Source organism: Cavia porcellus, unplaced genomic scaffold (genome assembly GCF_034190915.1).
Source record: "Cavia porcellus strain 051 isolate PalLab524CR breed Dunkin Hartley unplaced genomic scaffold, mCavPor4.1 scaffold_7, whole genome shotgun sequence".
NCBI classification, from domain to species: domain Eukaryota; kingdom Metazoa; phylum Chordata; class Mammalia; order Rodentia; family Caviidae; genus Cavia; species Cavia porcellus.
In genome coordinates, this window is record NW_026947490.1 from 94,739,968 (window position 1) to 94,757,094 (window position 17,127).

General features: G+C 41.0%; 1 protein-coding gene across 1 annotated transcript in view; it reads left to right on the top strand.

Moving 5' to 3' along the window:
• The window catches only part of Crybg1 (crystallin beta-gamma domain containing 1), a 197,823-nt gene that overhangs the window by 161,937 nt on the left and 18,759 nt on the right, over window positions 1-17,127 (top strand). Inside the window, exons 8-13 of the mRNA XM_063253951.1 lie at window positions 1,392-1,531; window positions 9,841-9,967; window positions 12,534-12,569; window positions 13,534-13,691; window positions 14,382-14,508; window positions 14,601-14,746. Coding sequence (XP_063110021.1) covers window positions 1,392-1,531; window positions 9,841-9,967; window positions 12,534-12,569; window positions 13,534-13,691; window positions 14,382-14,508; window positions 14,601-14,746 — 734 coding nt within the window. The remainder of the gene's footprint in view (window positions 1-1,391; window positions 1,532-9,840; window positions 9,968-12,533; window positions 12,570-13,533; window positions 13,692-14,381; window positions 14,509-14,600; window positions 14,747-17,127) is intronic.

The following is a 17,127-nucleotide window of genomic DNA, read 5'->3' on the forward strand; positions in this document are numbered from 1 at the left end:
CTCAGGTTTTTATGTTTTATGAAATAAATGGAAAAATATTTAATACTTTATGGATATATGTTATATAACAAGTACTTATTTACATACCTTAAATGAATTAGAAAAGACATTCTAATTAGTTAGATATTCTGATTGGTTAGCTATTTTTTCTAATTGGTTAGATAAATCAACCAAGGTAAATCTTTTACTTCTAGCCCCCTTCCCATCTTACAGGTGTACTTTACTTAGTAACCTGATTACAGTAAGGTATTTGTTTTGTTCTGTTTTGTTCTTTAGTACTAGAAATTGAACCCGAGGCCTCATGCATGCCAGGCAAGTGCTCCCCCACTGAGCTATTGCGTCCCCCACCCTGTGATGAGTTCTTTGTGGACAGATTTTTTTCCTTTAGTTTTTGGTTGCTGTATGATTTCTCATGATCTTGAATAGTTTACAGATGTTCTATTTTGGAAAGATAATCCAGAAATAATTCAGTTGACATTGGATTCTGAGGTTCTAGTTGGATTTAAAAAATATTATTTGAATATTTCGTGCCACCTTATGGATTAAGATTGCTTAGGTTCTTATTTATTGATGGGAAAGACAATGTCAACATCTTTCCTTGCTCATGAAATGTGTAAAACTGTCTACCCAGGGGAAAATTAAAATCCCAAGTTTATGTAATAAAAATGAACATCGTGAAGTATAAAAGGGAAAAATGGAAGGTTCTGAATGAGAATGAGTAAGAATAACAATGTTTAACAGGAAAACATTAGCTGTTTCATAGTCCACATTTCTGCGTGACTTAAATGATAGTTGGCCTTCTAAATAAATTAGTCTTTTAATAGCTTTAAGTACATGATATGATACAAATGAGATCTGTGGAACCTTTTTTCAAACTGTCTTCATTAATGGAATATTTTCCTTATATTTTTATTCATTGTCCAGATAATATTAGTAGAAAACAGTGTTTAAAAGTATCTGAATCCCATCGTCATGAAATGTCCTCTTCCTTCATTTTTGAGGTCTTTAACCTTTGCTGGTGAGACCTTGAAGTGGTTGAGGAAGACTCCGGCACGGCCATTCCATAGCTTCTCTGTGCTTGGATGAGCACAGGAGCCGCACTCTGTGATCAGGGAGAGTCAGGGTAGGGGGGAGAAGATGTCCAGAGTGCTAAGAACCACAGTTCTGATGATCTTTGCTGGAATGTAACCCTGAGGTGTATGACGAAAACGATGTATCTGCCCCAAATTAATCATAAATGCAAATACGAAAACGATGAAATGGCAGATGACTTGCGAAATGTGCATATTTGAGGCTTATTTTAATCATTTGTAAGAACAAAGGATAATGAACTTTAAATACTTGCTGACACTATTATTATAGATGTATAATATATGTGTATTTTTTTTCAGGATTACAGAATTAGTCAAATTGACTTATTTACAGAGCCAGAAGGGTTAGGACTCCAAAATTCCTACTTTGATGATACTGAAGAAATGCAGGGATTTGGTGTCATGCAGAAGACCTGTTCCATTAGAGTGCACTGGGGAGTGTAAGTGTTTGCTTTCCAATAGAATTTTAATGAAATATTTTTGTGAGGACAGCGAAAGAGAAAGACTTAGAAATACTGCTTCTGATTAACATGCTGTGGTTACTGACTAAAATATGTTACAGGGTGCATAAAAGTCTGATTCTTCTGTACTCATTGCTATGATTCACCTTTCCTATAAATAGTACTGATTTATTAGAGGAGGACAGAGTGCATTTTTAATGTAGGGCTGTTTTACTTATCACGGAGGAACCTGACTCATTCAAGGCTGAGCACTGGATTATGCCTTCATGGTAACTGAAACCATGTGCCCTGATTTCAGGTGGATGGAGGCCAACACACATGGTAATTCCTTTAACATGTTTACACAATGCGGTTCCTAGGATATCAGTTTCACAAATCACAGGAAACTACAACAATATTTGGAAGGAAATGAGTCTATCTCAGAAAAGAGAGAAATTGGAATGAAAAGTGCAGACTGTAGTGTGAAAGAAAGACTGGGGTGCACAGCGCAGGCCTGTGCGAGAGGCCCGCTGAGATGCAGGGAGACCCCCAGAGAGGCTTCATAGTTAGGTGGATCTCCTCCTCTCATCATTTATTTTTGTATACGTTTTCTAATACGCACAATGTATTCGTTCTGTAGTAGTGTGTCACTTACAAATATTTACATATTCGCAGAATGCTCAGAAGTTTTCAGTGATGAGATGAAGTTTGTAGTCAGTCCTGTGCAGTGATCATAGAGTTTCTGCAGTAAATGATGGAGCAGTGCTTAGTCATGTCTTTCTCATTCTCCTGATTAGAATCTTGATTTTTATTGTTCTTATGTTGGAAAAATAATTTGCTTGTACAAAACGTAGGAACTGGGTAGATTAGAGGTCACACAATTCAATTTTAGTTCCAAAGAAATCAGGAACTAAAATCTTTTTGGCAGTGCAGTAGAAAGGATGGTTGCTGAAACTTGAGATTGCAGTAGCAGATGTCCTTAAAGAGCTGAAAGTTTATATCCTGAGGAGAAATTATCCTTGTTCTCTGATATTTCATAGGACATACCAGGAAAACCAATAGAAATTAATGCTGAGCTGGGCATGGTGACATGGGCCTTAGTTATTCAGGAGGCTGAGGCAGGAGGATTGCTTGAGCCTAGTGTTTAAGGTCAGTCTAAGAAACATAGTGAGACCCTGCCTCAAACAAAGTACAACAGAATGTAAAACAAAACAAGATAGGAAATTAAAGCAGTGGATTTCACCTTAGCCCAAGGAAGGGCTTTCTAATGGTCAAAATAGTTGAAATGGAAGCGGGCTCTCCTGTCAGGCAGGATTTCTCATCACAGTGTTGGAGTAGGTGATAAGACAGTGTATCTAGGGCTGTGTTGCAGCACCTGCCTGGCAAGTGTGAGGTCCTGAGTTTGATTTCTGGTACTCCCGCCCCCTCCCAAAACAGAAACTTATCTAGGTTTTGTAGAGAGCGTGAAGTGTGAGTTGGATATCTCCTTTATTTATGACTATTGTTTTACTTACTTGCTCTAAAAATTTTGAAGTACAACACACCTAGAGAAAAGTGCGTGGAAAATAAATGTATAATGCAAGTAATAAGGTGAGTAACTGATTAGATACCCCTTAAGTGAAAACTAGAATGTTAACTCTAACCCTACGAGCATCCTAGAAGCCCTACGTGCCCTTCCCTATACCAGCTCCCTCTTTCCAAAAGCAGCTTCCCAATCTTAGTTCATTTTCTGTTGATGTAATGGAATACCATAGGCTGATAATTTACAAAGAATAAAGATTTGTGAGGCTGGAAGGTGCAGGGTCAGAGCCCCTCGGTAGCAGAGGCTTTCTTGCTGCGGGGGGACCCTTTACAGGCTGTCAGGCAGTGAGAAGGGCGTCTACCAGAGACAGCGTCCAACTGGCCTCTGCGACAGATCCACTGCGGAGATAAGTGTCAATCTGTGAGTGGATTATTTCCTTCCTGAAAACAGCGCTCATGACCTATCGCCTCTTCATGTTCCCACCTGTTTGCACCTCTCACTTGTTAGTAGTGAGCGTTCAATCTTCACATGAGTTTTGGTAGGGACATCTTAACCATAGTACAGTCCTCTCCCAAGGTGAGTAATAGCAGGAAAGACTATAGTGATGGTCTGTCAACGTGCAAAGGAAAAAAAAAGAAAAATCATGCAGAGGCACATTTACTAGGGCAGGACTTGGGATGCAGAGAATAATTTTAACGTGAATATTTCCTTCTGATGTGTATTTTCAAGGACAGTATATACTTTGACTACATCATTTGGTACCCTGTACCTGTAGATCTTTAAAAGCTATGAAATTTCTAAAGATGATACATTTATTTATTTACTTAGGTATCAGAAACCAAGCTTAGGGTCTCGTGCTTGCCAGGCAGGTACTGTGCTACTGAGCTGTATCCCCAGCTCTAAAGATGGTAAATTTGGAAAGAAGAATCAGGAAAGTATTTTTTTTCTTTCCATAGACTCTCTAAAGACATCAAATAACTGGGGACTCTTAACAAAGGTAAACTGAATACAGTGTCTGTGAGATGGCTACATCTTTGTAAATCTAGCAGGAAATCACCTACAGTGTGCTTTTCCAGACACTGGTAATGCAGTAGGCAAACATATAACATGATGCCCTGCTCTCATGGAACTAACTGTCTGGAAGGAAGAGAGAAACACAGATGCATATGTCGTGTATTAGGAGGTAAAGGCCACAAGAAACATAGATTGCAGAGAAGGGCAAACAATGCTGTTTTGTTTGGGGGTGGTCAGTGCTGTTTGAGTTAGGGCCTCTAGGTCCTTACTGTAAGTGGCATGGGAAGTCATTTAGAACCTTGATCTGGTTTGTGTTTAGAAGGACCAGCGGCTGCTGTGTGGGAGCACACTGTGAGGAGTGGAAGCAAAAATCAGTTAAGAGGGTTTCAGTCACATAAGCAAGAGCTGCTAACTGACTGTGATAACGGTGGTAGGAAGTGGTCAGGTTTGGGTGTGTTTTGAAGGTAGAACTGATGCCGTTTGCTCAGAGGTCGTGGGTGGAGTATGTGGGGCTAGGAAATACCCAGAATTTGGATCAAAAGCATGTACTGCTTTTTGATGGAGAAGACTTAGAGGAGCAGGGTAGATGGGAGAATGAAATTAAAGAGTTGGTTTTGGACACTGCAAGTCTGAGTTGCTGATTGTACGTTAACTAAGAGGGAAAAGGAGGTGGAAATGGAGGTGTCCTCACTACAGAAGGTATCAATATCAGGCAGGCACAGTGTGAGGTTCCAAAGCAGGGCTGAAGGGTAGTTGAGGGAAATGACATGTGTGAGCCTAGACACTTTTTTATATTGAGAGACTGGGATGAAAAGAACATATCTAGGCAAAAGAAAATGCTTGAAAGTTTTGCTGCCTTGAATTTTTTCACATTAAAGGAATCCATACACTTTTTTACCTCAAAGCATTACTGTTGAGAAATACCACTTTCCCTAGGAAAGAATGAGCGAGGATGTTGACCATAGATTGTAATCTCAATGCCTGGAAGGTTTCTTGACTCAGGCTTTGGCTATGCTGGAACATCCTGAACTATGTGTGAGCACTGTCTCTCCCTTTGCAGGGAGGTGAGCTCTGCCTCCTCGGTGGTAGTTATACACCTGACCTAGCTTACAATTTATGATGGCCTTGGAGAGGGACAGTCGTCTTTTTTCTGGCTGTTCCTTTATTTTGTCCTTAGGATCATGAGAGCCACCTTGGATGTCAGTTCAAAGTTTGGCCTTCCTGAGCTTGGTTGGTGAGCTCAAGAGGGTTTCTACTTTTATTGATCTCCAGGGAAAGTCTGGGTGGTTACACAGGCCCATTTTGCTGTTGTTGTGTACCAATGCCCTGAGCTGGAATGACATTTGTACTGTGGGTTTTTTTCTTGATCCCATTAGAAAGTGTGTCTCAGGGCCCATGCACCCTGGATTAGGCACATCTACACAGACACAAAACAAGCATAATCTCTGTCACATTCTTTCTTGAGGAAATAAGTGATTCCTAGCTGAACTTCCCTTTCAGATTCTGTTGTGTGTGATTTGCTTATAAACCTTTGTTTCAAGTACTATAGATGGCTAATCTCAGCACCCATCTTCGAGAGGTAAAGGCATATAAATATATATACTCAAATGCAGATTTTATGACTGAGTGGACCAGTTTTGTTTGTTTTATCATTTATTTATTTTTAAGACAGGGTCTCACTTTGTAATTCAGGCTGGCCTTGAAAACTCTGTGGAGTCCATGTTGACTTCAAACTCATGGCAATCCTCCTGCCTCAGCCTCCCAAGTGCTGGGGTTACAGGCATGTGCCACTATGCCTAGCCAAGGGACAGTTTTTTTTACTGCCCAAACATGGATCATTTTTATTATGTACTGGTGGATATATACAGAAGGCCACATATATGTAAGTTATGGAGCCTGATAATGAAACACACCTCCCACAGGCCTACCACTTCGTCTTAAGGATCCAGCTAGAAATAATTTTAGATTTGCTTTCTATTCGAGAGTTGTAATTACTTATTTAAGAAAAAGTGGACAAGACTGATTTTTCTTACTTGAGTCAGAGATCATTTCTAAAGGAATAGTTACACCAATATTTTAAAAACAGGGGGACCTTGGTTTACAAATTCAACTTGTTTTACTATTTGGAGGAAGATGTGGCTGCATTTGTGTTTGTGCAGGGAAGATTGTCAGCCATACAGTTTGTGAATGGAAGCAGAGTTTTGCCCAACACTTTTGTTTGCAAACCAAATTGTTTGAAGCCTTAGTGAGCCAATGCAATACTGTATATATAAGTGGCCATTGTTACTACTTCAGCAACTTTTACATTTGTTGTCAATACATTGTATACATTGGTTTGTTAAGAAAATAAGCTCATGTTTTATATTTGTGTAGTGTAAGAATCATAGTCATATTTTACAGTCAATTGCTCTTTACGATGTATATTGGCAAAAGCTCATCACCTAAGTACACAGGAAAAGGAGAGTACCTTTAGTCACTGAAATTAACATTTTCTTAAGATAATTTCCCCATCTCTTGATAACATCATGAATGCTGTATCTTTTGGAAGAGAATTTAGCAAACAATGAGTCATGCTTTGTGTATGAGTTTTCAAACCCCAGAGTGCATCCAGCATTCATAAATGGCTGTCTGAGTTACTCAACAGGCCCCCAGCACTGACTTGCTAAAGGCAGTACTCCCAAATGTATCACATGTCTAAAGCACTTTTCAAATGTATCCGTTTATGAGTTCAGTTTCTGAAGGATTTCCCCTCTGCCCACATTGCCTGCCTTCTATAAATTTTACATGACTAACACACATGCTTCAAGGAAAGTGAAATTTTAGTATCAGATGAATGAATCCCATTAAAACTCAAACTATAAAAGGAGACACCTAATGAAAAGGTTATTTCAGTAAGCATCATTTCAGAATCTCTGAATAACTTGTTTATGAGTCATATATTTGATTTATGAAAATTAAGCTCATTTATTTGTGAAGGAGTCAGACTTTGAGGGCTTGGACTTGTTAACCTAATAATAGAATTTTGTGCCATTATTTAGGGCAAAAAATCCACATGTAGTTTGCTGGCCACCGTTTTGAGCACCAAAATATGTGTAATACATTCTTAGCTGTCATGCCTTAAACATAAGGAAGATGAAGTCTCCCCTTCGAGTCTCTGTTTTCTTGTGGCTTAGGGGATTGCAGTGGTATTTAAAAGCAAACCTCTTTTTCATCAGTTAATTTATTTGGAAGTGTACAACATTTGTGCAAAAGGGAACACAAAAATATTTTTGTCCTCAATCAAATCTTATTGGTACATTTTAGATGTATGTAATGATCACCTTCATCATGGACAGTTTGTGCCTGTGCATGATGTAACGATTTTTCCCGTCCCTCTGCCCTCCCTTCAACTCCTCCTCCCTCCCTTACATACAGAAGCTTTGTTTCCGTTTTTTCTCCTTTTCTCACTTACTGACTTTCTCCTCCCCTCCCCATGTGAATATTTTCTTCCTGTTTTACAATATGTATTATACATTTTGGTCCTTATTTACGGTTTCAATTTCTCAGAGAAACAATGTAGTATATACATATGTGTGTCCGATTTATTTTACTTAAGAGTGTCATCTCAAGGTGCATCCATTTACCTAGGAACATCTCAGATTTATCCTTTATGACAGAGTAGTACTTCATTGTGGATAAAAAGCTACATCTTCTATCTCCGTTACTCAGTTGATGGGCATTTGAGTGGTTTTCAAACTACTGCTGTAAACACAGGATACGTATATAACTGTGGTATGATGTTTTTAATTCTTTTGGGAAGAGCCCAGGAGGGGAGTAGCCCAGTTAAATGGAACCTTTAGTTCTAGTTTTTCGAGGAATCTCCACACTGATTTCCACAGTGGTTCACCAGGCTGCACTCCCACCAACAGTACAAAAGAGTCTTTTTCCTCTCAGCCCCTCCAGCATTTGTTAGTGGTTGACTTCCTGGTAATAGCCATTCTTCGTGGGCTGAGATGGAATCTCAGTGTTAGGAACATAACAGATCTTAAATGCAGGAGATGAGAGAATACGCAGGTGGAACTGACTCCCAGGTCAAGCCGTGGAACATCCCAGCCCTCAGGACTCCCCTCGTTCCCGCCTCCCCTCAAGGCTCCACATCTCCCTGGACCAGCGCCTGTTGTTCTGACTTCCAGCCCTGTAAATCAGCTTTGGTCTCCCACCTGTGTGCTCACCCGCCCTCCCCGCACTCTGGTGTATGTCTGGACAGTTCCGCAGCAGTCGCTGGTTGTAAATCCCGGTGTAATCAGTGAGTTGTAAGAAGTTGCTGATTTGTCCTGGAAAATCTCTTAATAAAAGCTGTTCCTATAACAGCACCTTAGGCCAAAATTGGGAATAAGAAAAGTAAAGAGGATTCTGCTGCTCAAAGGTTTCGTTTAGAAGCCGGGCACGATGGTGGATGCCTGTGTAATGAGCATCCCTGGAGGCTGAAGCAGGAGGATTACAAATTCATGGCTGTCCTGGGTAGTTTAGCTACTTAGCAAGATTCTGTCTCAAAACAAAAAAGGGCTGGGGATGTAGCTCGGCGCTGACCCTGAGATCAGCCCCCAGAACCATTTATTTATTTTTTCCTCACTTTCACTTGAAAAATATTCTTTTAGAGTCATCCTTCTCTTGGACTGTCTAGGGAACATGACATGGTAAAGTACCTAGCTAGGCATTTTAGCCAAACTTTATTAAATAACTGAACAGTTTACTGATCACCAGGAAGTCTGTATTTACGAAGGGTGTACATTAACACCTCTCACATCACAGTCACTTCTCCAGGGACCTTGCCTTACCAGAGCCCTCCGAGGAACGAAGAAATTTGTAACCTTGCAGTCTTTAGTGACACTTGGAAAGGCCTGATTTTATGTTTCCTGGGTTGTAACAGTTTAGAAGGGTGCAGCTGCTGGTCCCTGGACCAAAGCAGAAGTGGGAGCTGACAGGCCTGGTTGTGATATCACAAAGCCATTAAAATTAGAACTCAAAAACTAAAAAGCTCTGCAGCTTGGCAACAAACAGCCCCATATGCCTTCAAATCCCCAGATTCCAGTGCGGTTAAGTACTAATGCTCTTGGTGGCGAGGCCTAAGTAAAGTTAAGAGTGAGCTGTGGTTGGTGAACTCCCCGTAAAGAAAAAAGAGAAGGACCATCAGAAAAAAAAAAAAAAAAAGATTAGGAGCCTGTTCTGGAGCCAGCCTAGATCAGTCCTGCCTTTGGTACTTACAACTGTATGGCTTGGGGGCAATTTATTAACCTCATTTGTAAAGGAAGGCAATAGTATTGCTTCCTTTTAGCACTGTGTGAGATTTAGATGAAATTTGTGGCCACGTTCCTTGTCAGTTCTAGAGATATGAGAGCTGTTAGGAATTGCTGGCACCGCGGGAAATGATTAGGTAGAGCACCCTTGATCTCTGGATACAAATGGGAAATTATCTTTTAAAACAATCTTGTGGTTTTCCAACTGGGGCCTCCAAATAAATACAGAGCATGAAATTACCTTTTCATTTACTGCAAATAACAGAGATGTTTATAGTCAGAAGGAATTAATAATATGAGTTAAAATGGGTGGGCAAAGCCAGCAAAGGAGAAAAGCAAAAATGTCAGGAGTCCAGCACGGCTTGCTTCTTTGGGTCAACAACGTCCGTCCTGTGAGCCACATCCTCCCCTGCCAGTGGTCGTGGGCACAGAGAGGTGGAAGAACTGAAGGAAATAAGTGACAAGTTCTGTTTCTCTCCTTCCTTGGTGTCGTTTAGATGGCTGATTTATGAGGAGCCTGGATTTCAGGGTGTTCCTTTCATCCTAGAACCTGGGGAATATCCTGACTTACTCTTCTGGAATACAGACACAGCATACATTGGATCCATGCGACCTATGAAAATGGTAAAAATGAAATCAAATTCAATGTTCTTCAAGACTGTGGTTATTTGTTTAAATCAGCTTGATGTTGATAATTCACAGGATGTGATCTTGAAGCCATAGGGCTATTTTTTTTTTAAAAGACAGATTAGGTAGAAATACTAGAAACAATAACTTACTCGCCACTACAGGAAAAAAATGTAGCTAAGAGTGTGTGTTCTCTGGCTTCAAATGCACAGAGCTCAGCCAGTGCTACAAGTGAAGAAAACAAAGGTCTGTGGAGGCAGGAGGACAGTAACATCCCGCTTGTGGGAGATGAGCAGCAGAGAAGGGGCAGAGTTAGGAAAGATGCATGATTTTAAGCCTTCTTTTGGGCTTTTGATACAGGATTTTGCTGTATAAGCTCATATTGGCATCAGATTTGCCTAGTAGCCTGGACTGGCCTCAAACTCAAGATCTTCCTGAAACAGCCTCTAGAAAGTGTTGTGATAAATTTAGTGTTAGCAGGTGTTGCCAGTTGTGGCAGCTGGTCTGTATCTGTAATCCCACCACTTGGGAGGCTGAGGCAGGAGGATGGTGAGGTCAAGACCAGTCTGGATTATAGAGCTAGACCCTGTCTCAAACAGAGTAGGGATGAGGGTATGAGCCAGAGAGAGAAGCTGGGGAAAGGCAGGGTGTTCCGAGCCCAGTTACAGTGGTCGGGGTGGTGACGGGGGCTGGATGTCCAGGTGAACGTTGTTCTCCCAAGTGTTTGTCTTAAGCGGAGCCTGCACACCTCCTGCTTCTTCCTGTGCAGTGGTGGTCTGTCCTGCTGCACTGCAGGTTTGGGAGGAATCGGGCTGCATCTGTTTGGGGACATAGCATACCTCACATCACAGTGGTGCTCACTGCCACACTTGTGGCACGGGTAAGGTCCATTATAAATGTGTGGTTGCAACTTTTGAGTTCCCTTCAGAGCCAGTTTGGGACAAAGTAGGAAGTTAGAGAGTTTGTTTTCTACCCTAATTTTGCACCTCCTGCCAAAGCATTTGGTTTATCAGTATACTTGCTGGTCTTAATGCAGATGACATTAGGTTTTTCTTCTCTGTTTTTTCCTAAAATCTACTTTCAGAGAACAAAGTTCTGTTTGTTTTATGAATATGTGAAAGAATTTCCCAGGTTTTGAAAGCAGTTTGTAATGAATTTTATTTATATATAGTAAGTACCAGATTTACAAACAAGTTCTGTTTCAGAAGGTTTGTAAGTTGGAGTCATAATCATTCATAGGTTCAACAAAGTTAGTCTTATACACCTTTGATACAAATATACAATGAAAAGCATAAAACCAAGCTCACAAAAATAACAGTAAGTGTCTAGCTTTGCCGTGGCATTGTACACTGTGGAGTAAGCACACACCAGCACAGCTGTGAAGTGTCCTGCAGCTACTTCTGCGATTTCTTTGTATGTATACATGTTTTCAATGTGAAGTCTGTATTTTTGAAAGTTCGCAACTCAAATGTTCATAAATCAGGGACTTGCTGTATTTGTTTTTTATAGTACTAGGTATTAAACCCTGAGCCTTCCCCAGGGAGAGCTGCATCCCAGCCTTTTTCTCTGTGAGATGAGGTCTCACTAAGTCACTGTGTTACCCAGCCTGGATTTGAATGTGCAGTTTCCTTGCCTCAGCTTCCAGAGAGGTGGGGTCACAGGTGTACCCCACCACACCCAGATGTAATGATTATAAGCTCTGAAGTTTATAGTATCTGAAAAGGATTACTTTAGAAAAGAGAACTTCCTTGCTATTGTATAAACTCAGGTTTGCTGATCAAATCAGCCACATTCCTTCATAATTAGCGTTCATTGCTGCATGTGAACATCTTTGGCTGCTGTTTTAAGCCATTAAAGATGTATCTACAGCTTCATATATTTTCCCCACTGCTGCTTTTAGCTGTTAACCAGTTTAATATTTTTATGTAATAGTTTTTCTTTGAATTGTTTTTATTATAAAAGATCCTACAAACCAATCCTTGGGATGTTTTATCTAGTAGTTTATTTTCCAGCTTAAAGAATCCTTCAGATTATGTTGTGTGAGCTTCAGTAGGCCTTGGGTTTCCAGATCGAATGCCTCCAGGGTACAGGCAGGAAATGAAAATGGGTGAGGCTACCTGGCATTCAACCAAAGGGAGTGGTGGGAACAGCCAATCCCATCCTGTGCCCGGCTCAGGCTCAGGGACGAGCCCTGTTCAGGATTATCATGCAGAGATTGCAGCCTGTGAGGACTTAGGCCCAGCCATGTCAGGTCTTGGATTGTTTTTCAAGAGAAGTAAGAAATACAGATTTTTTTTTTAATGAGAAATCTTCTGAGTTAAGAAAAAGAAGGGCACACCTCACTGCGCCTGTACATTCACTTACAGATCAGACAGACTGCCTTTGAGTCTGCCTCTAGACCAGCTTCCTCTGGCTTCATTTGTCAGTTGGTAATTTCAGCACCATCTCGCGTACGTTAAGCGGGAATGTAATCACTCTGGGAGGCTCAGTTGCTGCGGGGTATATTACATGCTACAATAGCAATGAAAGAACATTGTTCTTACTACTTTATTTTTGTTTTCAGGGTGGCCGTAAGGTTGAATTCCCTACAGATCCAAAGGTAAAGCGTGTGTGTGTGTGTGTGTGTGTGTGTGTGTGTGTGTGTGTGTGCGCGCGCGCGCACGCGCGTGTGCATGTGTGTACACATATTCAAGAGGACATAGGGGCTGGGGATTTAGCTCAGCAGCATAAGTGCCTGCCTGGCAAGCAGTAGGTTGTGAGTTCAATCGCTTGGTACCCCCCCCCCCCACCAAAAGGTACACACTCATGCATATGTAAACTGTCATTCCCATCCCATCTCTGTGAAGACGATGCTTGTGTGACTCCACACACAAACCTCCGTCACACATCACCGCAGCCTGAGGAAGCGGTCCAGTTTATGTACTCCATCCTTTAGGCTGGAGGAGGATGCTAATGGCACTAAGCATCACTAGCAGTGTGTGTATCCATGGCTCAAGATCTCGTTGTTATTCTGAGTTTATAATGTGTGGTTCTGTTTACTAATTGCAGGGCCTAGTGTTGCTTGCCAGTTAGCCAGGAAGAAACTTTTTCAAGACAAGTTCTTTCTACCCCAAAATGCTTTTCCTGTTATTCCTATTTCCCACATCTGTCTTACCTACTTTAATGTTGTAATTTTTAATTTTTAAAAAAATGCCCATTACTCTTTTTTGGTACCGGGGATGAACTCACAGCATTGCACTTGCCAGGCCCTAGCCCCCAATTTTTAAAAATAACTTCAGGATCTTTTGTTTCCTTAGTTTGTCCTCAGCAAAATTCTAAATATCAGTTCTTAACCGAATAAAATCAGTCAAAGTATCTTTTTTGAACCTTAGCTCTGAACTGTTGCACATCAGGACGTAAAAAGTCTAATTTTTTTCTGTTTTATCAGTAGTTGTTATTTAGTAATGAAATATGACTAGAAAACTTTGCATTCTAGGACTTAATGATATCAAATTATCAATTGAATGTATAGCCGTTGAGGTAGTTCACGTCCTAATGACTGGTGTCCCTCGCTTCTCTTACAGGTAGTTATTTATGAAAAGCCCTCCTTTGAAGGACGATGCATTGAACTAGAAGCAGAACTGTGCAGTGTTGGCACAGAGGGAGGCAAGACAGAGGAAGCCACCGGGGACGCTGGTTTGCCCCTTCTGTCTGTGGGGTCGATGAAAGTACTGAGAGGCATGTAAGTACACAGGGCTGACCGGCAGGGACCCGCAACCAAGTACCAGTGTGTGCCACTTCTCTGCTAGCGACAGCATTTCTGATTCTGTGGCACGGTGAATTTCGATAGTTTGTGACTCAGAGTTGGGAAAACAGACAGTGAGGCTGATCAGCTGACCCTGGAGCATGACCCCTCTGCAGTCATATTAGGGTTATACTCCAAGCTACTGAACTATTAGTTTGCTTTCTAATTCTTATGATCCTTCTGAATTGTATAAATCTTGCACATTTTTCTGTCGATGTAAACACTTTGTAAATAGCCAAAAATTCCTAGTGATTTAACTCTATAAGGACAGTTTATCCATTTTCATTGGCTAAGGTTCAAGTCAGTTGAAACACACGCGCGTGTGCACACGTCACATGCACACGTATATATCTTTTCACCCCTTTACAGAATTCTGATGTCAGGCTGGGGTTACAGCTCAGTGGCACAAGTGTCAGCCTGGCAAGTGCAAGGTCGTGAGTTTAATTCCTGGTAGAAAAAAAAAAAAGCTGATGTGTGCATTTTAGGTTGGGTTTTTTGAACAGGTTCTTCTAAAGGCTAGAGAATTTCAGGAGTATGATTACTTACAAATGCATGTCTGTATACATTTACCCATGAAGCTGCTATGTACGTGGGAAATCCTCTGTCTTCCTCTTCTTTCCCTTGCAGTTGGGTTGCTTACGAGAAGCCTGGGTTCACAGGCCATCAGTATCTGCTAGAAGAAGGAGAATACAAGGACTGGAAAGACTGGGGAGGGTACAGTGCAGAACTTCAGTCTTTACGGCCTGTATTAGGGGTAAGTTAAAGAAGAGCTAATGGCCAGTATGTGGTCTTGTTTGGTCTAATTCAGTGGCTAGCCTTTGAATTTTGAACTTTTTTTCCCAATAGGATTTTTCAAATGCTCACATGATAATGTACAGTGAAAAAAACTTTGGATCCAAAGGTTCCAGTATTGACGTATTAGGAATTGTTGCTAATTTAAACGAGACTGGATATGGAGTGAAGACACAGTCTATTAATGTACTGAGTGGAGTGTAAGTAAAATAACCTAATCGGGATTTTAAACATGGGTTTTGCCTTGATTAGTGTTAAAACTGTTAGTCTGTGACGCAGGATAGGTACTCAGTAAATAAGTATCTCAGTATTAACTCAGGTATTAAATATCTAAACATTAATTCAGTCACTTGATGTTTACTGCCATATCATTTTCATAGCTGCCATAAAATTACTTCTCATGTAATCTTTTGTTTACACGTAATAAATTGTTGGAGTGGGCTTTTGGACATTATGATAGAAATCTACAAATCACTTCCCTGTCATTCTTCATGAAAAGGTCATAAATTTCTTAAGACAGGAATCAAATGACACTAACCTTAGAAACCCGGGGTTTCTAAGGGGGAGAATGCCCCATTAGATTTTTCTTGTGTTCCTACATCTAGCATTTTTCTACTATTGTGGAAAAATTGTAAGTACTGAAATGTACAGTTTCACCAGACTGAGGTGATCACTATTTTTCCCCTAAATAATTAGTTATTAAGGCAATCTAAAACACCACAGAGCTGTAGCATCATTGCAAATGACTTCTGGCTTCTACAGAGAGCCAACTTGTGATTCTAAAATGACATTTTAGAATCCCATAGTAACCCTGAATGTTTGAGATGTATCTACAAATTATAATCGACATTAAGATAATTGTTTTGGCGTACCTGTAGTTAGTTATCGAGTCAAGGTTTTATTAATGGCAAAACAAGTTTTTATTTAAAGATGACCAATCAAGACTCTTTGGGATGCAAGCGATGGTAGGCCGAGCTTTGTTGGCTTACGTCGTAAAAATGGAACTCAGTGGCTTACATGAGTGAAGTCCTAGAGAAGACTCTGCTGCAGCATGGCGGGATAGATGGAATCAACACCGCCATCAGAACTCGGTCTCTGTCTCTTCCCTGGTTTATTTCTGTCTAGGTTCTGTGTTAGGCGGACTCTTTTCATTTGGTTCCCTGGCGCCACATCTGGTGTGTCTTGTTCAGCTCTCTTCTTGCAGTAGGAAAGGCTTCTCTTTCTCTCACAAGGCCAAGCTTGGCTTTGCTTCCCAGTCATGGGTCCTGTGCATGTCTGAACCTGTTACTGTGGACCAGATGGTGGCTGGGCCTGTGTGATGTGCCTGTCCCTAGAGCTGATCTACAGCGTGCATCCGACAGGAGCCACTTAGACATGACTGACACATCACAGATGCCAGATGGAGTAAACAACAGATTCCATTATGGGAAGTTTTGTTTTCCTTTGTCCTGTCTCCTCCCCTCTCCTTTATGGTGCTAGGGATCAAAGCCAGGACCTAAGCATGCTTGGCCATGTATTGTCCCACTAAGCTGCAACCCATCCCCATAATCATTTTAATAATGCAGGCTGGCATGAGTTCTAATTTGTTATAAATGAGAGTGTGTTTAAATGGTTAGGTGAAATTGACCTTGGTTCCATTGAAAGTGTTTTATGTTAGGTTTTTTGATATCATGAGTGACATGGGTTGTTTGAATTAGTCTCGCTTCAACCCTATTGTATTTCATGGGGTTCCCTCCCATAGTAACCCTGAATATTTGAGATGTGTCTACAATGTAATGTACTTTTCTGCTAGTCATGCTCATGTTTTTGTGTAAGCTATTACTTGTACCATCGTGGCAGAATGACAGCAACTTCTGGTCTTCTAGTCTTAGCAGAATCAGCCTTCTGTGGGGTCTTACTCTGGAGCCCAGTCATTTTAGAATCACAAGTTGGCTCTCTAAGGAAGCCAGAAGTCATTTGCAGTGGTGCTACAGCTCTGTGGTGTTTTAGATTGCCTTAATAACTAGTTATTTAGGGGGAAAATAGTGATCACCTCGGTCTGGTGAAATTGTACACTTCAATACTTACCAAGTATGTTGGTTCCTGGAGTCGTAGCAGGGGGGCCAAGGGCTGCTGGGTAGAGTCCCCTCAGGATTTCTGTATTGATGGTTTTAGCTCAGGTAGAATTATTGTGCCTTGAGCTTGTCCCCTTTCCTTTTGACCCAGCCTCTGTTTACTTGAGATCAGTTTTCTTTATACGGTGTTGCTTTTATGGGGGGTTTCTCTATTTAGTTATTTCTGGTTGCATTTCCTCGCTTAAGCCCATTTACTTTTCTGGCTGTAACAGTTCAGTTTTGTTAGGAGAGGAACTGAAAGGCGGTACATGCAAGTACAGACTGCTTCCTTTTATATTCTTTGGCCCTGGAAGGGCTTCTGTACTGATCAGGGCCAGCTGCTTCCTTGTTGTTTGTTATTTGGCATGTTTTATTGAGGTCTATTATATGCAAAGTACTCTATTACGTCCTCAAATAAGTTATAGCATTTATATAAAGTGCAATTATTGCTACAAAAAGAGGTAGAGATTAAATGAGCTGGGAATGAC